The sequence below is a fragment of the Lissotriton helveticus genome, chromosome 7 (genome assembly GCF_964261635.1).
Source record: "Lissotriton helveticus chromosome 7, aLisHel1.1, whole genome shotgun sequence".
Taxonomy (NCBI): Eukaryota; Metazoa; Chordata; class Amphibia; order Caudata; family Salamandridae; genus Lissotriton; species Lissotriton helveticus.
The window spans coordinates 1,220,191,515-1,220,218,957 of record NC_136068.1 but is presented as its reverse complement, the minus strand read 5'-3'; the positions used below and the strand labels follow the sequence as shown (position 1 = coordinate 1,220,218,957).

The 27,443-nt window shown below is 42.8% G+C and overlaps 1 protein-coding gene across 1 annotated transcript in view; it reads left to right on the top strand.

Annotated features, from left to right (window-relative positions):
- Positions 1–27,443, top strand: part of ANKFN1 (ankyrin repeat and fibronectin type III domain containing 1) — a 1,441,385-nt gene that overhangs the window by 666,587 nt on the left and 747,355 nt on the right. The window contains exon 9 of the mRNA XM_078650803.1: positions 8,838–8,970. Within this exon, the coding sequence (XP_078506929.1) occupies positions 8,838–8,970 (133 nt within the window). The remainder of the gene's footprint in view (positions 1–8,837; positions 8,971–27,443) is intronic.

Genomic DNA, 27,443 nt, shown 5'->3' with positions numbered 1-27,443 from the left:
CTCTGTAAATTTGTGTACAAAAATGTAAGATCAAGAGAAGTGCAGAAAGAAGCAACTGAGGTACAGGAAGAGAGGTGCAGAAAGATACAAAAGAAGTACAGAAAGAAGCAACAGATGTGCAGAAAAACTCAAGAGAAGTGCAGTAAGAGGTAACAGAGGTGCAGAAACAGGCAGGAGAGGTGCAGAGAGAGGAAAGAGAGGTGGATAAAGAGGCAAGAGAGGTATACAAATAAGGAAATATGGTACATAAAGAAGCAAGAGGAGTGCAGTAAGAAGCACAAGAGAGGTACAGAAAGAAGCAAGTGGAATACAGAAAGAAGCAACAGAGGTGCAGATAGAGGGAAGAGGTGTGCAGAAAGAGGCAAGAGAACTGCAGAAAGGGGAAAAAGAGGCACAGAAAGAGGCAAGAGAGGTACACAAAGAAGGAAGAAGGGTGTAGAAAGAGGTAAGAGCAGTGCAGAAAGAAGCAAGAGAGGTTCAGAAAGAAGCAAGAGATGTGCTAAAGAAGCAACAGAGGTGCAGAAAGAGAGAAGAGGGGTGCAGAAAGAGGCAAGAGAAGTGCAGACAGAAGGAACAGAGGTGCAGTAAGAGGCAAGAGAAGTGCAGAAAAAGGCAACAGAGGTGCGGAAACAGGCAGGAGAGGTGCAGAAAGAGGCAAGAGAGGTACAGAAAGAAGGAAGAGGGATGTAAAAGAGGCAAGAGGGGTACAGACATTTGCAAGAAAAGTGCAGAAAGAAGCAAGGGCAGAACAGAAAAAAACAACGGAGGTACAGAAAGAGGCTAGAGGAGTGTGGGGAGAGGCAACAGAAGTGCCTTAAAGAAGCAATAGAGATACAGAAAGAGGCAAGAGAACTGCAGAAAGAAGGAAGAGAGGTGCAGAAAGAGGCAAGAGAGGTGCACGAAGAGGGAAGAAGGGTACAGAAAGAAGGAAGAGGGGTGCAGAAAGAAGCAAGAGAGTTGCAGAGAGACGCAAGAAAGGTACATAAAGAAGCAAGAGAAGTGCAGAAAGAGGCCTACTTCAACTCTACCTTTCCACAGACTCATACAAAGTAGCCTACTCACAAACCCTTCTCCCAAGATGTCTTAAACCTTGCTTTTTGTCTTGAAGGTTCATCAACCTCTCAGAATGTTAGGCCTAGCAAATGTAAAACAGCAATCCTAAGCATATCACTGTTGTAAGTCTGACCAAGTTTGTGAAGGTATGCATGCGTGTGTCTCTGATTTTACCTACTGACATTTTACATGAAAATAAACATACAAATACTTGAAATATGTGTTTCAAGGAGCAAACTCTGTAAATGTGTGTACAAAAAGGTATAAACAAGAGAAGTGTAGAAAGAAGCAACAGAGGTGCAGAAAGAGGGAAGAGGGCTACAGAAAGTGGCAAGAGAAGTACGGAAAGAGGCAACAGATGTTCAGAAACAGGCAACAGAGGTGCAGAAAAAGGTAATAGAGGTGCAGAAAGAGGCAAGAGATATGAACAAAGGGGGGAGAATTGTGCAGAAAGAGGTGAACGGGGTGCAGAAAGAAGAAAGAGAGGTGTAGAAAGAAGCAAGAGAAGTACATAAAGAAGCAACAGAGGTGCAGAAAGAGGGAAGAGGTGTGCAGAAAGAGGCAACAGAAGTGCAGAGAAAAGCATTAGAGGTACAGAAAGAGGCATGAGAACTGCAGAAAGAGGAAGGAGAGATGCAGAAAGAGGTGAGCGAGGTACACAAAGAGGGAAAAAGGGTGCAGAAAGAGGGCAGAGGGGTGCAGAAAGAAGCAAGAGAGGTGCAATTAGAAGTAAGAGAAGTGCAGAAAAAAGCAAGAGCAGTGCATAAAGAGGGCTACTTCGACTGTACCTTTCCACAGACTCATAGAAAGTAGCCTAATCACTGATTCTTCTCCAAAGATGTCTTAAACCTGACTTGTCTTAAAGACTTTTCTCTATTCATTGGCTGCTCGGAATGTTAGGTCTACCAAATATAAAACAGCAATCCTAACCATATCACTGTTGTAAGCCTACCAACTCTGTGTTTTAGGTGTCTCTGCTTTTACCTAGTGACATGTTACATAAAAATAAACATACAAATACTTGAATACCTGTGTTTCAAAAAGCATACTCTGTGAATGTGTGTACAAAAAGGTAGAAGTGCTTAAAGAAGCAACACAGGTGCAATAAGAAGGAAGAGAGGTACAGAAAGATACAAGAGAAGTGCAGAAGGAAGCAAAGCAACAGATGTGCAGAAAGAGGCAGGTAAAGTGCAGGAAGTGGCAACGGAGGTGCATAAACAGGCAAGAGAGGTGCAGAATGAGTGAGGAAGGGTGCAGAAAGAAGCAAGAGAGGTACAGTAAGAAGCAAGAGGCATGCAGAAAGAGGGAAGAGGGGTGGAGAAAGAGGAAAGAGTGGTGCAGAAAGAGGCAAGGGAGGTGCACAAAGAGAAAAGAAGGGTGCAGAAAGAGGTAAGAGGGGTGCAAAAATAAGCAAGAGAGGTGCAAAAATAAACAAGAGATATGCTGAAAGAAGCAACAGTGGTGAAGAAAGAGGGAAGATGAGTGCAGAAAGAGGCAAGAGAAGTGCAGAAAGAGGCAACAGCGGTGCAGAAACAGGCAGGAGAAGGGCAGAGAGAGGGAACAGGGTTGCAGAAAGAAGCAAGAAAGGTACATAAAGAACAAAGAGGGGTTCAGAAAGAGACAAGAGAGGTACAGAAAGAGGGAAGAGTGGTACAGAAAGAAGCAAGAGGGATGCAGAAAGAAGCAAGTGAGGTGCAGAAACTGGCAACAGTGGTGCATAAAGAGGCAAGAGAAGCACTGAAAGAAGCAACAGAGGTGTAGAAAGAAGTAAGAGAAGTGATGAATGAGACAACAGAGTTGCAGAAAGAAACAAGAGAGGTGCAGAAAAAAGCAAGAAAAGTGCAGAAAGAGGCTAGTGAGGTGCAGAAAAACACAAGAAAAGTGTATAAATAGGCAAGAGAGGTGCAGAAAGGGGCAAGTGAGGTGCATAAACAAGCAAGAGGGGCTCCCGTCCTGCCATAGCAAACTGTAATGTCCTGGGGTGGACACCCCGGGACATTGATAGAGCTGGCCCTGATAAGTGGCAGTCCCCAGGGCCAAGGAGGGCTCCTGGAGGGGGGCCACATGCCCCCCTACCAACTGGTGTAAAGCCCCTGGTAGGTCGGGGTTTCTGAGGCCATGGGTCTGCAACAGACCCCCATATTTGAATAAAGTGTGCCCTGGGGTGGTGGTGGTCCCTAGGGCAGTGTGGGCGAGCTCAAGCTCAAACAAAAATTACATGCAACTGCACTGTCCCCTGCATGTTCTTTAAATATAATAAGCCTCCGGTGTGCCCATCAATTAATACAATTCAACAATGCATGCTGGGACCAGCAGTCAGTTCATGCACCCTTTCGCCCCTCCAGTGGGTTGAGTGCTCATGTTTCTTTACAGGGACCAATGTAGCCCTCCATTGGGCGTTCAAATGAAACCCTGACTGTCTCAATTCAAATACCTGCTCCGCCGATCACGAAGGGAAACCGTTTCCCCTGCGCAGACCAAGTTATTTTCAATGGTGGTGAGTTGCCTCCACAGCCTGAAATCGCTATGTATACTTGCTTTCACAAATGTTGCCCAGAGAGGAGGCATCGACATTTTTACATCAATGTGGTATCAGAGAACCCACACATCTGACTGTCTCCTTGAGTGCCGTGGAGAACCTTGTATTCCCTATAATGGTGGTGGTGCATCGGGATTACAATGTCCCTTTATACCTGCCTGTTCATGGCGGTTCACCCCCCATGAACAGGTAGGCAGAAAGGGACCTTGGGGCCAATAGCGGGCCCCCCTTCTTTCCTGTCCCTAAGCTGTGAGCACAGGGGGCAACCATGGTGCCCCCCTACATTTTCCTGTACCATGTGGCAGGCACCGCCTGGTGCCTGCCATGTTGTGCAGGGATATGTGCAGTGTTCTTTTTTGCATTGTGGAGGGTGCTGCAGCCAGCAGCACCCACCCCAATGCAAAATATAGGCATTGCATCCGCCATGGTGGTGGTCGCATTGTAATGCCTCTCACAGGACTGCTGACAGCATGTCAGGCGGTCCCATTTCAGATATGTTGCCGCTGTCGTAATCAGCCCCAAAGACTCTAAAAATAATAGTTGCTGCGGGTGAATTTCACCAAGCAGGAGTAGCTCTTACTATACAAAAGGTTAGAGACCCTTGACCCTTTCACCAGGCAGGTCGCTCCCCTCACCGCCACGCAGCCCCCCGTGTTACCTCAACCCGATGTTGCTGCCGCACCTAACTGGCTTGTGCCCCGCTAATACTGCCTGCTTCTTGCTCTTTTGTATTTACTGTGCCTCTTCTGTTTTCTCTCTTTACACCCTTGTGCCCCATATTTCTTGTGCCCCCTTGCCTCTTTTGATCCCCGCCAGCTCCCCACCCCGTGTTCCTGCCGCTGCGTCCCCAGCGGCCCCGCCCCCCTGCATTCCCATTCGTCACCCTGCTCCCGCCTCCCAGCTACTCCTCCCTCTCACATCCCCTCATGTGGAAGCCGTGCAGCGGTAGAGAGAGCGACCCTTGACCCTGTCACCAGGCAAGTTGCTCCCTTCACCGCCACGCAGCCCCCTGTGTGACCTCAGCCCGCTGTTGCTGCTGCTCGTAACTGTTTTGTGCACCGCCAATACTGCCTGCTTCTTGCTCTTTTGTATTTACTGTGCCTCTTCTATTTTCTCTCTTTACACCGTTGTGCCCCCATTTTCTCTTGTGCCCCCTTGCCTCTTGTGACCCCTGCCCGCTCCCCACTCCGTGTTCCCACAGCTGCGTCCCTGCCCCCCTGCATTCCCAATCGCCCACCCCGCTCCCGCCTCCCAGCTGCTCCTCCTTCCCACATCCCCCCATGTGGAGGCAGCGCAGTGGGTGCGCGCAGCGGGCGGGCCGCTGGCACGCCTAAGGCAAGACCTTCTGCGACTGTCCGCGCATGGACCGCGTCCAGTGCCAGTACCCCTGGCCCCCTACACACACCACGATGCCCGCCTCCGCTACGACTCCAGCACCATCCAAGCACTCAAGCCCGGACGATCCCGCACCTGCTGCCTGGCCGCCCCAAAATGCACCCAAGGACTCTTCTCCTGCCGAAACTGCAGCTTCACCAGCATCCGGCCCTCCAACCCGCCCTCCGAAGAACCCAACTAACTCAGATGCATCCTGCTCAACACCCGCTCCACCCGCAAATACGACGTCGAACTCTGGGACCTACTCGACACCAACGCCCCAGACATCGCCTTCCTGACAGAGACCTCGCTGACCCCCTCCTCGGCACCTGACATCGCCATAGCCATCCCGGAAGGCTACAAGATCACCCACAAGGACTACAGCAATTGAGTAGGAGGAGGAATTGCCATCGTCCACAGAAACACTCTCAAAATCTCGACAAACAATGATGACACCCTCAGCACCGCCGAACACCTGCACTTCCAGATCCACAGTGACCCCAACACCACCGTCAGAGGCAACCTCATCTACAGACCCCCCAGACCCTGACCACAGTTCAGAGACTCCATCGCTGACTTCATCCGCACACACACCCTCGCCTCCATGGACTACATCCACAACTCCAACTCCTCCACCCTAATCGACAACCTCTGCAACCTCAGACTCAGACAATTTCTCACAACACCACTCACGGTCACACGCTTGACCCCATCTTCTCAGCAAGCACCCATGTCTTCTTCGACCGCACCACGAACTCCACTGGACCGACCACCGCTGCATCCACTTCACCTTCCGCAAACCCACTACACACCCCCAAACCCAGCAGATGCCTCGCCGCAGCTGGGGCAGGATCACAGGGGAGCAGCTAACCACCGCCCTTGCCCAGAGCCCACCTGCAGACCCAACCGACCCCGACGGCGCAGCCCGCAGCCTCAGACAATGGATCGACGACTGCGCCAACACCCTCGCCCCACTCAAGAAGCCCCCCAATACCCACACAAGCAAGAGAGCCAGCTGGTTCACTGAAGACCTCCAGGCCTCCAAGCAAACCTGCCGATAACTAGAAAAGAACTGGACCCGTGAAAGAACGCCGGAAAGCTACACAGCCCACAGGAACGCCACCCGCCGACACCACCAACTCATAAGATCCGCCAAAAGGACCGCCTTCAGAGACTGCATAGACAACGCACACAACAGCAAAGAACTCTTCAGCATCATGAAGGAACTCTCCAACCCCAGCTCCAACACCAATGACATCCCACCGTCACAAGACCTGTGCGACTCACTGGCCACCTACTTCCATCGCAAGATCGCAGACATCCACAACAGCTTTTATGCCGTCACCACCCTGGCTACCACTGACATCCCCGCTCCCATGACCACCACCCGCACCAACCGCCTGCTCGCCTGGACCAACATCAACAACGACGTCACCATTAAGATCATGAACACCGTCCAGTCCGGATCCCCGGTAGGCCCCTGCCCACACCACATCTGCAAGAAAGCCAGCAGTAGAATCGCACCCCACCTCCGGAAAACCATCAACATCTACTTCCAGACAGCGACCTTCCCGGAGAGCTGGAAGCACACAGAGATCAACGCCCTACTAAAGAAACCCATGGCGGACCCCAAGAACTTCCAACCCACCTCCCTGCTCCCGTTCCTGGCAAAGGACATCAAAAAGGCCATCAACAAACAACTGAGCAGCTTCCTCGAAGGGAACAACATCCTGGACCTATCCCAGTCCGGGTTCCGCAGCAACCACAGCACCGAAACGGCCCTCATCGCCGCCACCGATGACATCAGGGTCCTGCTCTACAATGGAGAAACCGCGGCACTCATCCTCCTGGACCTGTCAGCGCTTTTGACACAGTCTGCCACTGCACACTAAGAGCATGCCTCCACGATGCCGGAATCCAAGAGAAGGCCCTGGACTGGACCACCTCCTTCCTCTCCGGGAGAACCCAGAGCGTCTGCCTCCCCCTTCTGCTCCGAAGCCACCGAGATCATCTGCGGCATACCCGAAGGCTCATCCCTCAGCCTAACGCTGTTCAGCGTCTACATGGCACCGCTCACCCACGTCGCCCGACGGCACCACCTAAACATCATCCCCTATGCCGACGACACCCAGCTGATCCTCTTGCTCACCAAGGACCCCCACACCGCCAAAACCAACCTCCACGAAGGAATAAAGGCCATCGCCGACTGGATGAGGAACAGCCGACTGAAGCTGAACTCGGACACGACGGAGGTCCTCATCCTCGGTTCCACGCCCTCAGCCTGGGATGACTCCTGGTGGCCGACGGTACTAGGAGCACTCCCACACCCACCGACCACAGTCATCCTCGACTCCACACTCTCCATGACGAAGCAGGTCAATGCTGTCTCCTACTCCTGCTTCAACACCCTCCGCATGTTTTGCAGGATCTTCAAGTGGATCCCCACCAAAACTAGAAGGACGGTAACCCAGGCCCTCGTCAGCAGTAGACTGTACTACGGCAACGCACTCTATGCAGGAGCCCCGGCCAAATTCCTAAAAATGCTCCAACGCATCCAGAACGCTGCCGCATGCCTGATCCTCGACATCCCCCGCCGCAGCCACAGCCACATCACACCCCACCTGAGAGACCTGCACTGGCTCCCCATCAACAAGAGGATTACCTTCAAGCTCCTCACCCATGCACATAAGGCACTCGACGACACCGGATCAGCGTACCTTAACAACCAACTCTGCCTCTACACACCTGCCCACCAGCTCCGCTCCACAGACCGCACCCTTGCCACCGTCCTCCGCATCCGAAGAGTGACCAACGGTGGCAGATCATTCTCCCACCTCACCGCTAAGACGTGGAACACCCTCCCCATCCGCCTACGGCAGACCGAAGACCTCCTAACCTTCAGGAGACTCCTTAAGATCTAGCTCTTCGAACAGTAGCAGTGTTCCACCCCTAGCGCCTTGAGACCCTCACAGGTATGTAGTGCGCTTTACAAATGCTATGATTGATTGATTGAGACCCCTGTCTTATACCACCAGTCATATTACCTCTCAAGCCTTACAGGCCATCCTTGAAGCAAGCACCTGTCAATGACTCTTCCCAGTGAGTGAATATAAGCATTGAAAATGCAGAACGCTAACAGAAGAAATGTACACCGTCTATGTAGATGTGTATTGTTAGGCCTACTCTATTGTGCCAAGGAACTACAAAAGAAAATCATGTTCTAATATGTATGTTTCTAATTTCCTTGTAACGTGCTTTGCATTTGAAATTTGGTTTAAAATAATACATATGTTGCATAAAATACACTTTAAATGTTAGCACATTATCGCCAAAAAGCACACATTTCTTAAAACAATGACAGACATATCAGCCATCTCAGGCAAACAATGAATACTAAAGGAATGAACATAAATATTCTAAATCTTTCTAAAGAGCACTATTTAATACATTTTGAAAAAATACATAACCGGTAACTTGTGGAACATGGTCCTATATTGCCATTTCAGCGTTCAGACTGGCCACATGTTCCATACCTGAAAAGATGCTCTTGAATTTCTTTACAACAAGCCTCTTCCCCCAACATTCTATAAAGTTGATTACTGTAAATGATCTTTTTCTATGTCTAGAGTATCTCCCTTTCACACAGAAAAGACAAAATCAATACACAAAAAATCAAAACAAATGCATTTGATTTCCCTGAACACTGAAATTATGTTTGAGAACTGTTTATACTTGTAGCTTTTCTGTCAAATGAACACATCATTTCTCAGGCCATTGTCCTCATTAAAGCTCTTGCAAGTAAACACTGTAACTGCCTGTATTGATTTTATGTGTAAATAGAAATATTTAACAGTGTCTTTTTTGCTTTCAGAGGCATTTATGTAGCAGTAATATTTCATTACAAAGACAACATGTTAGTAACCAATGAAGATCAAATACCAATTGTGGAAATTGATGACTCTTACACCAGTTCAATTATGCAAGATTTTCTGTGGTTCACTAAGGTATGTGAGCACCCTTGTTTGGCACATTATGAATTGTTTGTGATATTTATATCATGTCCAAACTATATATCTATGTGCTATTCACCTTTTAAAGTGAAATTTAAAATGTAAATTATGATTATAAAAATGCTAACTCACCACACAATAGTGCATCAAAGTCACATTATATATCAATGTTGTTTAAAGTTTCATAAACATGTTCAGTATATTTACTTGCATTGGAGTACTTTCACACAGATCAATCAATATATAGCTGGTGGATGATGGGGTGAAGGTATGAACTCCCCGAATCTACCACCCTGTGATCACTGTGATGTGTTCTATTGCTGCTATATTTGCAATATGTGGACCTATTTATGTGTCAAGTCGTCTATGTTAACTGTTTTTATCGGTGTAAACTGTTTTTACTTATGTACTTTTTATGGTCTACATCGACCGAAATAAAGTTGTTGTAATGGTTAACTACTATGAATGCATTTGTTTCCGTTAAAACAAAAAAAGTGATCAAGGTGTGTTGATGAGTGCAATAGTTATTTCTATTTAACAATAAAAACAATTCGAAGTGTTTTCATGGTAACACTACCGATAATTCACTTTAAATGATTCACCACAATTTTAAGCTAATGCATTTTATAAATGTTGAAAAGAAATTATGTTAAATCTCACTGATACTTTAAAAGAAGGACTAGGGGCAGATTTATGAAGGCCTTGCACCACGTTTACGCCGCTGTTGCGTCACGCAAGGCGGCGTAAACGTGCTGCATCCCTACGAACGATTTACAACGTGACGCATCTAGGCAGATGCGTCACGTTGTAAAGCCCTGCGCCGCTTGTGGGCGTTCCGGCGCAGGGTGGGCGTTCCGGGGCAGGTGCGCTTCGCAAAAGTGGCTGAGTGAAATCTATAAGATTTCACTCAGTCACTTTCAGGCCAATGCTGCGTCAAAAGCCTGCGCCTGCTTGTAGCAGGCGTAGGTCTTGATGCAGCATTGGTCAGATAGGGCACCCCCGAGCATTGCTGGAGCTGCGTCGCGCTTGCGACGCAACTCCAGCAATGCGCCGCCTTTACGGCACAGATGCGTCACGCATCTGTGCCGTTTTTGCCCCGTGGTGCGCCGCATTGTAAATGCGGCGCACCATGGGTGGCGGAGCTGTGGCGCACTGTGGCGCACATTAACTGGCGCATCCCTGGGGATGCGCCAGTTAACATAAATCTGCCCCTAAGTGCACCCCTCTTGTGTGCGAGACCAGTTCTCTTATGCAGACTAAATATAATGCAAATGGGTGCTTATGTGGCATTGGCTTAGACCTCGGGCGTGCACCACAGCAATCCATTGCTGTATTCCAGGTAATTAAGACACCTACAATAGCATTAAATATTAATATAGCATCGGAGCTTGCTGCTGAGTCCTGTAATGGTTGGCAAATGAAGCGCGGGAGAGATGGAACCTGAAACTCCGGCATGCTCCATAATAAAGCATAGCTGTAATCAAGTTTGGTTTCAATCAAGGCACCTACAACAGGCAGCATTTATATGTAAATCGAATTTAGAGACTTGTATTCTGCTGGAAATTCTTGTGCTCTTTAAAGTGGAATGTTTTGCTGTTCAGAGTCTGTGGCCACAGGCATGCGCCATATAATGAGCAATTGAATCCGATCAGTTCTAAAGTTAAGTGGCTAATTCAACAAATTATGTGTGGTCATGGGTTTAGTCTTGAAAACAACACTTTTTTTGCATGAAATCAAGCCAGTGAGCATATTGAATTCCATAAAAGTCACTCAGGTCCTGCGATGAGATAGGTCATCAATTTGAGCCAAAAGGTAAACTGAGGACATGTTTATTTGTAGGACTTAACTTTTCTGTTAACAATGGATTACGTAAATTCCTTTTGCATATATTGGCAAAAAACAGGGCTTTCATACGGCCGGCCAGAGCTGCTTTCCATCCATACTGTAGCAACATTTTCTTGCTCTTGTAAATGACAGTCAACCCATGGAGTAAGTAGGAGCATAAGACATATCAACCACTGACACTATCCCCAGTCGTGCAATCTTCAACGGTAGAGCCCCAGGGATCTGCGATTCATCTTCTTTATCAATATCAATTGCAGATACTGAGGTGAAAGGTTCCCTACCTTCCTTGTGGCTTATACCAAAATGTAAGGAGGTTTATATGAAAGGTTGTAAAGCACCAGGAACAACATTTTCATTTTCAGTTTTTGGGGGGAGGCATTGTTTTGCTTTTTATTTACTGCATTTTTGATTTCGAACTACTGAATGAATACACATCTTCTCAATGAAGTGACAGAGAGAGGCATTAGCCTTCTTGGCTTATCGCCTCTCTCCGCCACTTCGGAAACGCGAGGCTGAACCCTATTCTCAAGGATAGGGTGCAGCCTCGCATTTCCCCCTGCGATGGGGCTGTTTCACAATTTAGTGCCAGCACAGGCACCCTTACACCAGAGTGCAAGAGTGTCTGCAAGCAGGGATGTTTGTTTATCTACAGGAAGGTTTCCCATCCTGCACATAAACAAACCTAAAATGCCAGTTTGTAACTTACATGTGTGCTGCTTCGTGCAGCACACATGTAAGGTACAAAATGTCATTTTAAAAAAAGGTTTGTTTATGTACAGGAAGGTGTCCCTTCCTGTACAGAAACAAACCATGGCATGCGGCTTTTTCCATGTGTGCTGCACAAGGCAGCACACATGATAAAAGAAAAAACGAGGAGAAAAAAAGCATTTCTCCTCGTTTCTCCACCTTAAGACCAGATTTTTCCTAGTCTTAAATTTGGCGCTACCTCCTATTTACGCTGCCCTTGACAATAGAAGGTAGCGTCAAACTGAATGGGTGTTGCGGTGGAACGCCCACCGCAACACCCACTGCAAGCCCTTTCACGCTAAAAACAGCGTGAAAAGGGCCCTATTCACAAGGTAGCATTAAGCCGTGTTAAGCCACTTATGTGGCTTAATGGTGCCTTGTGAATAGGGCTAAGCCCCTATCGCCACAACAACGTCACTGAAAGTGGCGTTGTGGTGGCGATAGGGGCTTGAGAATATGCCCGATAGTTGCTTAGAGAATGCTTACAACTACGCATTGCAGAGGATTCCAATACTGAAATACCCTTGAAATCCAGTCTAGTTAATCGAGTCAAGATTGAAAAGTCAAACTTTCAGTTTTAAAGATGGACAATGATGATGCCAAATGCACCTGATATGGCATGAGGTTCCACTGTTTAGCCGCCATAAAAGTTAAAGAGCAGCCTTCAGTATGTGCACTGCAAACTCTACGGATGCTAAAAAGAATGGCTCTGCCGATCCTATGTGTCTGATAGGGATGTGTAGCTATACTAGATGTTGTAAATACCTTGGGCCTCATTTTTGAGGCATTGCGTCAGTTTTGCGCTTCCGATGCGTCACTTTTTGTGACGTATTAGCAGCGTAAAACATGCCTCCTGTTGCGCACTATTTACAAAGTGACGCATCAAAGCAGATGTGTCACTTTGTAAACCCCTGCGCTACATTATACCTGCATCAGGTATAATGTATGCAGGAGGGGCGTTCCCCTGCAAAAAGACTGTTTCAGTCTTGCGCCTGCCTCACAGCAGGCGCAAGACTGAAACAGGCCCTTTCACATGGGGCTTGCCCTATGTGAATGGACGCAGTGCTGGAGTTGCGTCACTTTTGTGAAACCTTCCAGCAATGTGTCACTTTTACGCTTACGGATACGTCAGAAATACTGACGTATCTGTAACTTCTTGCGACATGATGCGTCATACATTAAATATGACGCATCAGGTATGTCGCAAAGAGTGCGTACTGAGAAGTGACGCAGCGATGCATGATTTCTCATAAATGAGGCCCTTTGGATCTTTCCTCTTCTCCACATTGTAAGTGAGAAAATGGCCTTAAAAGTTACTGTGTTGTGCACGGGAACCCAGTCCAAGGACAAACCAGGTAATCTGCTGGCAGCTAAGAAGTCTGCAGGAGCTGAGTGGAGTACCTAATGTAATCCAAAATAAAGGGAATTACTATCTATAATATTGAGGTCTTAATGACGTTAACAACTGTTTTGCTGCAGGATACTAGAAGAAAGCCCAACTTTTAGAAGTTTAGAACTTTTAGATGTGTAAAGAATTGAGATAAGCTCGAGTTTGGGGCACAAAATAACAACATTTCTATTGTTATAATTACATTTAAAAACAAAAACAATGGATGGATGTAGGCCCAGATCTCTGTACTGGGGTGAATGTATGACATTGTTCTGCATTCTGTCCCTCAACTATTGTTTTTGCATTTGTCACTCCGAGTGGGACGGGTGTGCTCAGACGTAAGTCCAGTGCTCTCCACGCCACTGGAGTCAAGCTATCCTGGCTCAAGACGGCTTATAGCCAGAAACCGGTCCTTGGATGCTTGATTCCAGTCTGGGAAAGACATGGCTTGGTAGTTCGAACTGGACTGTTCCCATGAGACACAGGGTCAAAGCTGATTTGCATATAGCCAGTGTCTAACCCAGGGTGGTGTGGAGTGCAAAAAAATGAAAGATTTAGGCCCAGATCCTTGTACTGGGGTGAATGTATGACATTGTTCTACATTCTGTCCATCAACTGTGTTTTTTGCAATTTTTTATAATTACATTTAAGACACCTTTGGTACAGCAGATAGACAATCTTTAAAAATATTCTGTGTCGCTGTTTGATACGCTATTGGCAGTACCAGATGTTTGTCATCTGTAGATGAAATTATTATGGAGCCAAAAGCTTGCAGAATTTGAGACAAAGGCACTAAATCCACATTAAAAAGTGTAGAGTTTATAGAAGGGCCCTGAGGGACGACTTGTTAAACCTGGTTAGAGAAACATTTTTGCTTTCCCAGCCTAACTTGCTAAGATCATTCAGAGAGAAATGAGTGCATCCAAGTCAAGTCAAAATACATTTTATTCGACTAAAAGCTATAGGAGTCAAATAAAATACATATAGAATAAATGCATTGATACAATTCATCACTGGCAGATTTAAAAACACGATCCCAAATACACAAATTGTCAAGTGAATCAAAGGAAGAGGAAACATGGATTCATCACATAACTCAGCATATAAGCACTTCCATGTTAAGCACAAGATGTGGCATAAAAGTGGCTTTACAAGCCAGGTTTCCTAAACCTAAGAACTCATTGAATGTAACTAACAATGGAAAAGCAGGCATTTAAATAAGGCCAGGATTGCAATTTAAACATAGCTGTCTTATGATCAGAGACATTGGGGCATATTAGCAAGAACCTCATTAAAATTATCGCAGTTTTAGCGTCAGGAAACTGCCGCTAAAACCGTGATAAGGTGCTTGCTCATATGCATTCTAGAATTCCAATAGAAGCCCAGGTTAGATGTTTTTGGGGCAATTAATAATCTAATTAGTAAGCAATTCCTTGACCATATTTCAGATTAACCAAAAATAGGCTGCAGTGACAGAAGGTACCCCACTTGGATCCAAACACGAAGACACTGCATCCCAATTTTTAATCACTAAGTTGGTAAACAACTGTGCAGTGTCAACTCTGGACCATTTTTGAAGGACACCTTTATTTTTTGTGAAGTCATTTGAAGATAATTTCTTACTATCATACCTAAGGCGATTAAAACCTAAAAGGTAGATGGCTAAAGGATTATGGTCACGAAGAGCATTCGTCTCAACCTCATACCCTGATAATGTACCTAACAAATCCCAACTAAACAGTGATAGAGCGCGTGGGACAACTAGCTCATTTTTACCATACTCACCTGGGCCCATATACATTCACACTTTGAACTAGCAGTCCTGCCTGTGATTTACTAACTAATCACCTATCAGTACTTTGAGTCCTTTTAGGACATATACCTTTAAACCATGACTTACCAATCCTTATCACCTTTGTTATAAGTCCTAGGGATCGAAAAGGGAGTTAGCGTCAACAGGCAATATTTAAACATATTTACCTTTCCTGTAATAACCACAGACTCGGGGAAAGTTTTAAAAGCTTTATCCATGCAAGATTTTCTGAGTCAAAAGAAAGAGGCCACAATACCTTGACCATAACTTTTACAAGCAAGAATATAATCAATAGGACATAAAGTTTGTAAGAAATCACAGTAACACCTCTAAACATCGGTGCCTGGGAAGGGTGAGAAGGGAAATAGCACAAGGACATACCACATGGATTATATATATATATATATATATATATATATATATTCACTGAAAAAACCATAGGTTATAGACCATATATAGTTAGGAATTAGCATTTAAAAAACCTTATTTTACTCACACAAAACCATTGAAATTCCATATATAGTTAGTTGTACTAACTATATATCGCGCACCCGCAATCCACTGCTGATCATGTCACATATTACATCATTTATGACATGGTCAGTGACATCACTGATGACATCACTGATGACATCTCAAATGACATCACTGATGACATCACTGATGACATCTCAAATGACATCACTGATGACATCACTGATGACATCATCCAGTGACTGTGTGTTTCTGTAAAGTTTAAATATGTTTTACATATTGAAGAATGAGTAGATGTAGAAGTGTCTGGATGAAGGATTTAGTAGGTGCGTGACTGACTGTATGAGTGAGTGATTAAATGTGTCTCACTGAATGCATGGGTTAGTGACTAAACTGTCTTAATTTGTGCATCATTATGTCTGTTGTTCTGTAAACTGCTGCATGTGTTGATCAGTAGCTATATGAGTAACTATATGGGTTATTGATTGGTTGCCCAAGCATTTGTATGGGAGACTGAGTGTGTGTGTGGGTGGCTGGGAGGTGTATGACTCTGTGCATATATGTGTGAGCAGTTGATTCACTAGATGTATGGGTTCAAAAGTGCATGTGGAAACAGCTGTATGGACGGTTGACTGTGTGCATGAGTGTATTGGTGAGTGAATGGACATCTCAGTGCTACATGTCAAAGTAAGTACATATGTAAAATACAGTACATGTGAGAGTTGACATATATAAATAACTGTGCATAGGAGCCAGTGAATGTGTGAGTGGCTGTATGCATCATTGTGAACTTGTATCCAGGATTGTATAAGAGAGTAAATATGTTTTAGTATATGTTTGAATAAGTAAGGTGTGTATAACTGTATAGTTGAGAAAATGGAGGTGTGATTGATTCTTTGCATGACTGACTAGGTGTCTGAGTAACTCCATGGATGAGTGACAGTCTGTGAGTGTATGTTTACACTGAGTGTATCTAAGGTTATATTAGAGTCTGAAGAGGTTCATTGTATTATCACATGAATGATGTCATCAGTGATGTGATCAGTAATGTCAAATGAGATGTCATCAGTGATGTCATCAGTGATGTCATTTGAGATGTCATCAGTGATGTCATCAGTGATGTCATTTGAGATGTCATCAGTGATGTCATCAGTGATGTCATTTGAGATGTCATCAGTGATGTCATCAGTGATGTCACTGACCATGTCATGAATGATGTAATATGTGACATGATCAGCAGTGGATTGCGGGTGCGCGATATATAGTTAGTACAACTAACTATATATGGAATTTCAATGGTTTTGTGTGAGTAAAATAAGGTTTTTTAAATGCTAATTCCTAACTATAAATGGTCTATAACCTATGGTTTTTTCAGTGAATTTTCAAGGTTTTGTAAATGCTAATTCCTAACTATATATGGTCTATAACCTATGGTTTTTTCAGTGAATTTCATTGTTTTTTTAAAAGCTAATATCTATAGCTGTAAAATGTATTCTTCTTTAAATCCAAAAATATATTTTATATGTTTATTAATAATTTTTTTTTTATTATATTTTTTTTGTTTCGCTCCCGGTTCGCGAACCGGGAAGCTTTCCGTTAGCTCAATTTGATGCCGCGACCCGGTCCGCGAACCGGTAAACGTTCCGTTAGCGCAACTGGCGCGTTAGAAATCAACATCGTGACGCGTCGCGGAAGCGCGACGTATCACGTTGTCGCGTAATGCGTCTTATGACGCGCTGCGTTAGCGCACCCGGAAGTGCTCCGGTACGCGAACCGAGGCGCGAAGCGCAGCGACCCGGAAGCGATCCGGGGCGCGTTCCGCAGCGCGTAACATAAGCGTGAGAGGTCATGTGACTTGTTAATAAAACTTTTCATTGGTTCATTTAACTTTTGGTTTAATAATCATGTAAGGCTAGGTCAGGTGACCTAAAAATAACACTTTTCATTGGTTTAGAACTATTGTTTTTCCCAAATGATGAAAACCCCTCCTTCTTTCCGCACTCTGACTTTCATCATTGTGAGAGGAAGACCTTTATTCATAGTAGAGCAATGGCTTCAGTAGTTGCTTCAGCTGGTGCACCCCCACCACCACCTCCACCTCCTCATGGGAAGAGAGGACCACCTCCCCAGGTCATCACCAACACAGAGGAGGAAGAGGAAGAAATAGAGGAAGAGGAGAGAGAAGGACCACAGTTCTTGGAAGAGGTGCCCCGGGTTTCCCATAGGAAAGCCAGTTTCATTTGGCAGTTTTTTTCAATCCCTCCAGGGCAGAAAAAAGTAAATGCGAGGTATGTCACCTGCCTCATTTGCAAAGAGAAATTATCAAGAGGGACTGATAAAAAGTATAGCTATGGGAACTATACCATGCATAGGCACATGAACAGGTGGCATCCACTCAATTACAGCCGGGCGGAAATACGTGACATGGAACAAAACCCAACAGCAACTCCTGTGGCCAGGTCAACATCGTTAATATCATTGACAGCAGCAGAGGCACGGGAAACCGTGCCAAACATCCAGGATAATTTTGGGCATATGAAATATACTTGTCTGCACTGCGGTGCATTGATATCATGTGGTAACATGAGTATTAATTCCATCAACCTAGCTTATAACAATCATAATTGCCCTAACCGCCCCAGACAGTAATTTTTTTTTTGCTCCCGTTGAGCCCTTTTCAATGCCTGTTTTTTGTTGTTTCCCCCCCAAAAAAAACAAAAAAAATATAAAATTGTTCAAAAAATACAAAAAAAACAAAAAATGTTCAAAAAATAAAAAAAAAATATAAAACAACAAAAACATTAAACAAAAAGTTCTTTTCAGAACTACCTCCCCTTTCAAAAAAAATTGCTAGAATGTTTAGCACTCTGGCAAGCTCTATTTCTTTTAGTTCGCTTCCCAGTTCGCTTCCCGGTTCGCGAACCGGGAGCGAACCAAAAAAAAAAAAAAAAAAGAAGAGTAAGTATAAGGAAAGTAAACAGAGAGTGATGTTAAAAGAAAGACAGCTATAGGGAGTAAACCAGAGATACTGTTTAATAGATCTATTTACCGAAGAAAAGACGGAAGAGGGTATAATTGTGGAAAACAAAATAGATAAGGAAGTGAAAGAAAAAAAAGAGAGTAGAACAATAACAAAGAAGAGTTTCTTGGAGAATGTGAGTGAGATGTTCAAAATAAGATTAAAACATGGGGAATAACAGAGAGAAAAAATAGAAAACAGAAAACAAAAAATAACAGAAAAAGATTAATTAAAACAGCAAAGAAATGTAAATAACATAGAGCCATATCATCAACATAGCCAATAAAAGTTTTGCAGCTTTTATCGGCAGAAATATGTCACCAAAGCCGCTTTTGCGGCAGAAAACTGCCGCTAAAACCACTTTTGCACCAGTTTTCTGCCAATAAAAACAGCAATAATTTTATTGGCTTTGTTCATAATATGCCCCTTAGTGTGCTTCAACTACACAGAGAAAGCATTATGAACTAGTAGTGAAAAAGTGATCAGTCAAAGACACTAAGAGTAATAGAGACGGAGTGAGTGAACAAGAGTGAGGAACTATGAGAAGAGAGGGACTGAGAAAAAGAGTGGAAGGAGTTGAGTAAGTAGGTAATAGAGAAAGGAATGAGGAAAGTAGCAAAGGCAGGAAACTGAGGGTTAAAGAAATGAAGCTGTGGAACTAATAGTAGGTGAATGTGATAGAAATGTAACGAAAAGAATACAAAACATTTACCTTATAATTGTCGTTAAATTACTCACTTTTTGTTTTTATACTTTCAATCTGTGAAAGAGAGAACAAACATTTGAAAAATATTAAAACATGTATTTAAAAATTACAAAAGACAAGGGAAAAGATTGAAGGACAAACAGTTTTTCAACAACTTTGACACTGACAGAAGCTTCTGCTTCTCCAGGCCCCCTACACAGTCCTAAACATATACATTTTAAACTAACAGTATCTTGATGCAGATGAAGTGAGGCCTATCTTAAAACATGGTGCATCTTTTGCACTGCTGTTGTCTCAGAAAAGTGTCGCAAGACACTAACATTTTAAATGATTGCTTCAGGATGCCAATAAGATGTGTCCTATCCAGAGGTTTGTTTGAGGTGAGACCTACTCAGGGTTCCAAATGAAATTTTGAGTTGTTTGAAGAGAACAGAGGACATAATACATGTGAAGGCCTACCAATGAAGTAAGTCATGTCCACTTCACTCTTGAACAAAGGCCAGACCTCTTCTGTGTCCGTGGACAGACCTAAACTTCATCTGCACAATGTCATTCATAAACTTAGGAAACACAGGTGATGTAATTGAAAAATGTGGAGTTTCTTTTCCTCATTTCACAATCACATCACCTGTGTTGCCTTTGCTTAGGTATCTCATAGTGCAGATGTAGTCCAGCATATTAAACAGTACCTAGAAGTGCAGCACTGCATGCAACAACTTTGACACTTATAAAAGCTTTTGCTTCTGCATGCCCCCTTCACAATGCTAATTATATACATTTTAAACTGATGGTATCTTGCTGGAGATGAACTGAAACCTATCTTGCAACATGGTGCATCTTTTACACAAAAGTGACCCACAATGGAGCAAAAGAGGCGCACGGCCACCATAAATCTGACCCTAACATTTTAAATGATTGTTTCAAGATGCCAATAAGGTGTAACCTATCCACAGATTTGTTTCAGGTAAGTCCTACTCAGGGTTGCAGATGGAATTTAGGTTTGTTGAAGAATACAGAGAAGATAATACATGTGGAGGCCTACCAACGAAGTGAGTAATGTCCACTGCACTCTTGAACAAATGTCAGACCTCCTCTGTCTCCAGGAACAGGCCTAAACCTCATCTACACAATGTGGTGTGTAATGTTAGGAAACACAGGTAATATAATTGAAAAACATGCACATTTTTTTGCTCATTCCACAATCATATGACCTGTGTTTCCTTTGCTTAGGTATCTCATTGTGGAAATGTAGTCTATCATATGAAAGACTACGTAGAATATGAGCACTGTATGCAAGAACTTTGACACTTACAGAAGCCTCTCCTTCTCCATGCCTCCTACACAGTTCTAAATGTACATCATAAATGGAAACAGTACCGAATTAATTATACATGTTAAATGGTTTATTTTTGCTGTTCTCAGAATGTATCAAATTTCACTAAAAACAGTGACTTGAAGGTATTCATCATATAACAGCGGGGAAAAAAACCACAATCAAAATGATTGTGTTTAAAAAACCCATACAACATAACAAATCAGAATTCAGAACTCCTTAAAGTTAACTTACTTTCCATGAAGTCAAAGGATGTCCTATGAACAGCTTACACTCTGTTGTGCTGTTATTACTTTCAGCCCGCCACTTTCTGAAAGAAAACCTCCATCGTTTTGAAAAACATGTTACATACAATAAATGACTTCTTGCTCTCTACCACAAGTTTCCACAAGGCCAAATCTTGTCAGAGCCATTTATAACTCTTGGATTTCTTGTAAGCCCATCCCGTCATTTGGCATTTCCGCAACTTTCAGAATTAAAATGTTGAAGATCATTTTCACAATCCTGGACTAGTAATATCTTCCCCTTCTTCCTCAGTCATGTTCTACATTTCCTATGACACTGATACTGCTTACTATGAAGCAGACTTACACTACCTCTATGACTACTACAATTATTTAATTCTCTACATCACTTTTAATCACAAAGCAATGTAAAACAGTAGACAGCATTGCAGACTTACATTCCCTCTACTCTATGTTTTGATTGGCTGCTTCAATTAGCTTATAAAAAGAAATAGTTTTTCTGAACTCATTCAAAGTGCACTTATTTCTCCATGACGTCCAGTCTTATGGTTAGAAGTTATGTCTCTGAACTACACTTATCCTCAAGGCCAAATCGTGTAGGAGCCATTAGAACTTCTTGAAATTCCTCAGAGCACATCCCGAGATTCTTTCCCTAAAGTTTTGGTTTTAAAAACACCAGGTAAGAGTTTTTAAGGTCATACGGCAATTTTTTTTTTTAAATTAAAACAGAATCATTGCAGAATGACCAGCCATTTCTAGACTTTAAATAAGCTGTGTAATGTCCTGATGTTGTTGAAGGACCGTCATGATATATAATTGCTGCAGTTACAAAAGTCCTTCCTGATATTGACAACTGCGAAGCCACAAAATTTTTAATTAAAGTTGTCAATTTTGTTCCATCAGGCCTACATCGTTGGAACATTAAAATGACATACTGGCCATATGTTCGTATAAATAATGTGGACATCATTTCAGATTTACATTGGCTACACTCCATGTTGTGATCAGCTGCTTTTACTAGCTTATTAAAGGAGACTGATTTACTGTCTGGCAAAGTTAAATATATAAATCTTTCTGAGTCTACACTAGTAGTACTTGATACCCTACAGTTCTCGCAGTCATGCTGCCATTGATAAGAAAGCCCAAACAGCTGATCTACATCTACACCTTCAGCATGCAATACATCAAGCATATACATTAAAAACTCCTGACAATCTTGCTGAATATTTTGAGAGAATTGTGTTTGGCCTGAACATCTGTCTAACAGATTTCGAATTTCAGACACACTTTCTATGTTTGTTCTATCAGTGCTACATTTTTCTAAGACAGAATTTAACAAACTGCAAAATCTTTGATCAGAATTGACCACAATCTCTTCTTTTACATTTTCTAGAGAAAACAAAACATTAACCACTACATTAGCATAGCAGTTGACACTAGAACTGTTTTCAAATTGAAAACCAACAACATCTTCAACAGAATCCTTTTTGTTTCTGCTTATAATTTCAGGTTCATCGACTTTTCGTCTTTTTGCTACAACCTCCCCAATATTGGTCACATTTCTTTGTTTCCGGCCTACCACACGTTTCTCAAACAAAGGATACTGAGGCAAATGTGGCGCATACTCTCTTCTTAACCTATTGTATTCCTTAACACAATCTAGATCCGCACAAATGTTTGTGACATCACACTCAATCAAGTACAATCCCGATAAAGTTCTAACTCGTGACAATGCCACATATGCCATACCCTCCTTGAACACAGAACTGCCAATATTCACCAATGCACTGTCTACACTTAAACCTTGCGATTTATGGATTGTCACCGCATATGCCAAGCAAACAGGAAACTGCTTACGGCGAACATGTAAGTCTTTTACAAGCAAAAATCTAGCAGAACAACGACCAATTAGCTGTACTTCCTCAATGCCATCAAATTTAATTTTTAAAAATTCAATTCCATCTCTATTTCTGTATTTCACAAAATCAACAACATTACCCATTGATCCATTTACCAGACCTCTTTCAACATGTAAATTCCTTCTTAAAATTATACGGCAGTTCAAGCACACATTCAGAGTCTTTTCAAAACCTGCAGTTTTAGATATACTCTTCTCTAATGAATCCAATTTTGTTTTCAGATTCTCAGACAAAATAATTGTTGATCCCATATGCTCTACTCTGTCAATAGCTTCCAGTTTCACAATCTCTTGCTTTTCTAAATGCAACATTTTGTTGTTGAATTTGGCACATTCTGCAAGAGTTGGCATCAAACATATTCCAGATTTCTTCTCAGTAATTTTCTGAAAAATATTCTCAGGCACAACATCTTGTTCTGGATATAAATTTGACAGTAATCGTGCATGTAAAGCTTCTTTCCCATGCTCGGTCACTTTTCCAATTCTAACATCTTGTAGAATAGTCTTGTAAACTTCATCCTTCGCCTGACGCATATTTTCATGCAGTTCAGCATAATTGAAGTTTAACCATATATTGACGTTGCCAATGCTGCCTAGGCACTTCCTGGTATCTTCATGCGTGAGCATTTTGAACACAGGTTGCCCTTTCACTGGTGTCAGCTGCAGAAGATCTATGAAAACAATGATGTGTTTGCCACCAAATAACACATCATACTCTGTTTTGAGAACTTCTTGCATTCTCAAATGCACAAAGGCAAGCATGACATTGGAAACCATGCTTACTTCGTCAATGATAAGAAGTTTCATTTTCCTCAAGACTCTTGAAACTTCAAAAGAAGCATCTCCCGATAGCTTGTGATATTGTAATTTGTTGTCATGCTCCACTGGCAGCATCAGTAAACGATGTAAAGTAATCCCTTTAATGTTATGTGCTGCCAGTCCAGTTGGAGCGGTGACAACACAAGACAGCGATGACTCTGTCCTTTCCTGCAAATAACATGAAATTGCTTTAATAAGGAAACTTTTTCCAGTTCCCGCTTCTCCACTCACGTACAGTCGAACAGGCTTCAACGACGTACATGAGCACTCTTTCTTGTCATGACTTAATCCATGATCAATTTGCATGGTAACTTCGTCATATATTTTCCTCTGCTCAACGTTGAGTTGTCTTTACAACTCTTCTAAGTTAACCGCATCCTCCTGAGCATGTGCCATGGCTCTTTCCACTTCATTCATAGCAGTGGCAGCTTCATTTTCGATAACAGGTCCTCCTAGTGGATCCTGACTCAATGAAGCAGAACTCTGACTGTCCTGAGAACTGTCTCTGGCAATCTCCGCTGCAATCGTTGCTTCCTGCTCAATTTCCACATTCATCATTTCTACATATTTGGGAAAAGCAGGACATTCTATGGTCTCCTTGGCAGCATTGAAAGAGTCTTCATAACAGAGGAAATCTCCAAGCAGTTCCTCTTCTGCACGCCAAGGCTTAAAAAGTTGCAAAAGTGCTAAATAGAAAAACTCCTTTTTTTCAGGAGATTCGCCACTCAATTTTCGATGGTTTATCAAGTGGCATTTTCTTTGCTTGACCAGACATCCCTCACTTCCTATTACAGCATACACTCCTTTCTCAGTATCTTCTTTGATGTTCCTCTTGAATATGTAATTTTGCAGAACCTCATACAGACAAACATTCTCGAGGTGACTGCTTCGATTTGGATAATATGTATCCAACATGTTGGTCTTCAAAATGTCGGTACTGTTTGGCTCCTTTTCCGCCAAATACTCAATTTCCCGCACAGGTTTGAGAACTCGATTACGCGTTGCAGCAAGACCAAGACTCGCCCAAACGATACTCCTGGACTTGGCATAGAGACTTGCTGAAGACAACCGGTCAGAACATTCGTAAGCTCCGATTTCTCGATGCGACAACATCTTCAGACTGAAACTGTACAACTTCTTGCTGAGGCTCTTTTCATGGGAAATGTCCTCCCACATATCCTTCAATTCTGTCTTCTCTTTTTTGGTGATGTAAGATGTCACATACCGAGCCACAGCCATACAGTTATCAGCCACAAACTGTATATCCATGTTAGCATTCCACATGGACAAAATCACCGGGTTGTAGTCGTTGATGTACTTAGACTCTTCGTTCCTCTTCAAATTGTATGTGTTTTTAGGTGATTTCTTCATCACATTATGTCGCAGCGAAGACATCAAACTGTTCACTCTTCCTTTAGAAATCACCGGTCGTGGAAAGCCGAAACGACATTTGGTGTAGAACTTGTCTTTGTTTCGGAATTTACGACGACAGTACTTTCCACATCGATGGCTTTGGAAACGTAGAACTTTTTCTCTTAGGCTTTTTTTCTCCTTTGCGTTTGGAACAGCACACGTAGAATACTGTTCTATGAAACTCATCACTGACTCTTCTGGATCCGTTCCAAATTTAGGTGCATCCTTGATCCACAGCAACATATGTATATGAGGAGCACCTCTTGCTTGGTACTCCTTTCTCCAGAAGAAATCCAACACCTCTCCAAGAGGTGGATTCTTCTTATTCATGATGAAAGACATCATACCTTCAAATCTATGATTGAAGTACCTACATACATTGACTGGATCCAAAGAGCACAGTTCTCCGGGTGTCTTGAATTCGATGTTTTCTACGTTAGCATTTGCCTCTCGTAGAAATTCAAGTAAGTCTTCCCAGCCATACTCAGCACAGCTCAGAGAGAGGAACCATGTGGGAGTTCCTAAGTTCCTCAGCATACATTTTAAATCACCATGACGACGGTACCAGTACTCATTAGTACCACGCTGACACGCCATGAGATTAATCAGGTGAGAATCCAAAATACTGTCTTGGACATTGACTTTATCCATAAAGTCACTTGCCGAGATGTTTTGCATGTGTATACCACTTTTCAAGATGTGGTTCACTGCATATGACAGTCCAGACAGATCGCTTTCAAACAGGAGATGAAACAAATAAGGAATGCATTGTCGAAACCTAGCATCTCCTGCATACAATCGCAAAGTCCGGTATTCAGAAGCAGGAATTTGATGAGGTCGCTCATCATATCTTCCTCCCTGACCTGTTGGAAAAAGCTGTGGGAAACACCGAGCTTCCAAACTTTCCTCCCAAACACTAATGGGACTCCCTTTGGCTTGTTTCATTTGAAACAACTCAATAGCATTCCCCATGACTTCCTTGGAATGCAAAGGATGAACACTATAATGTTCATATATTTCTTCACTAGTAGAGGGTTCTACTTTCTCAATTTGACCAGCACACAAATCGCTATCCTCTTCCTCACTTACTTCCTCTTCTACAACATATACATTCTTATAGTATTTATTATTTTTTTTCAAATACAATGTTGCCTTTTTAACTTTCCTAACATCCACTAAATCTTGCCATATTTTCTTATTCTTTGTCGGAACCCCATTAACTAAGATAACCAGAGGTTCCTCTTCCACTTTTTCTACTCCAATTGTGTTAATGTTTTTCTTCAAATCTAGAGGCAAATAAACAACTCTTCCCTTTAATCCTCTCTGTAAATCTGATGGAGGCAATTTCCCTGTCTTTGGCTCCATTCTTACAATAGCCTGAAAGGGATGGATACTTTGAATCAAAATAGATTCATAAGTATTTAAATCCTTCAATTCAGAAGGAATCTCAACCAATTCCAGATTATTATGAACTGCTCTAGCAGGCATCTGGTTTTGATTTAATTTGCAACAACAATAAGTACACACACGTTGATCCAATCCCAAATCAAAACAATTTTCTGCCATCAAGTATGTCGCGAAATCCTTCCATTCACTATTATTTTCCCTTTCACTTTTTGCATATAAATCCACTAACTTAGTCTGATTCTTATAATAAGTGCGTCGACAAGACACACAAGTGAAATTTGGCCTCTCACTTGATTTGACCTGAAACGTCGCAATTTCCCTCTGGAAATTATCTGTACTGGAAACCTGTACACTATCTTCCACATTACCCGCTTCTTCTTGGTCAATTTCAACATTCTCCTCTTTACTTCCAAAGTAACAAAACTCAATTTCTTCACATATATTCTTCACATCTATTTCAGAACCATGCAAAAGAGCAGCGCATAATTGTTTAAGCATAATTGCTGGACTCTTAGCATAATACAACATTCTAACTAATTTCCTCACTTTATTATGATGCACTGCTAGCATCCTGAAATGATGAAAAACACTCTGGCATACTCCCCTTGAAAGACAAGCCAGTGAATGACCATGCAAACCTGTCACTTCTCTCACTCTGCAAGGATCTAATTCTTGCAACAACCTCATTTTCTGCTTCAAACTTTTCTTATTAAATGACCGTACAAAATCACAAAGCAAATTGATGGAATCCTGTCGCACACTGCAAATACTACTACACTTCCAGGTGTACACAGGACCCTTAGCACGTCTTCCTAAAACCTCATTACCTAACACCTCTTCTGCCTCTGTTGTCACAAGTTTTTCTTTTTCAACTGGACAACCATCTTTCACTTCATAAGCACGACCACTGGTGTCAACTGCATGCACCAAATCATTATCCTGGAAATAACTCTCCTCATTAAAAAATGCCTCACAGCTTGAACTATGCATCCATTCTCCAGAAAAAACTTCACAAAAATTACTACGATTAACTATTCTCTTCCATCTACTATTTCTTTTGAAATCATAAATTGCCTTGTTTAGCTTCCTAATTCTATTGATTATCAAAATAAATAACTTACGTTTAATTTCAAATGCCTGATCAATAACTTTCTCAACTTTTTTTTTTCTCTTATAAAAAACCACTTTCTGTTGACCTTTCTTAATATTTTTTAACAAATTGCCAATTATCCTGTTGCGGAACATTCGTTTACGAATGTCCCTAAACTGTTGTTTCCTTCTACTATCATGCACAGAGTTATCTCTTGCTCTAGCAGTAACATTTTTCATTGGCCTTTC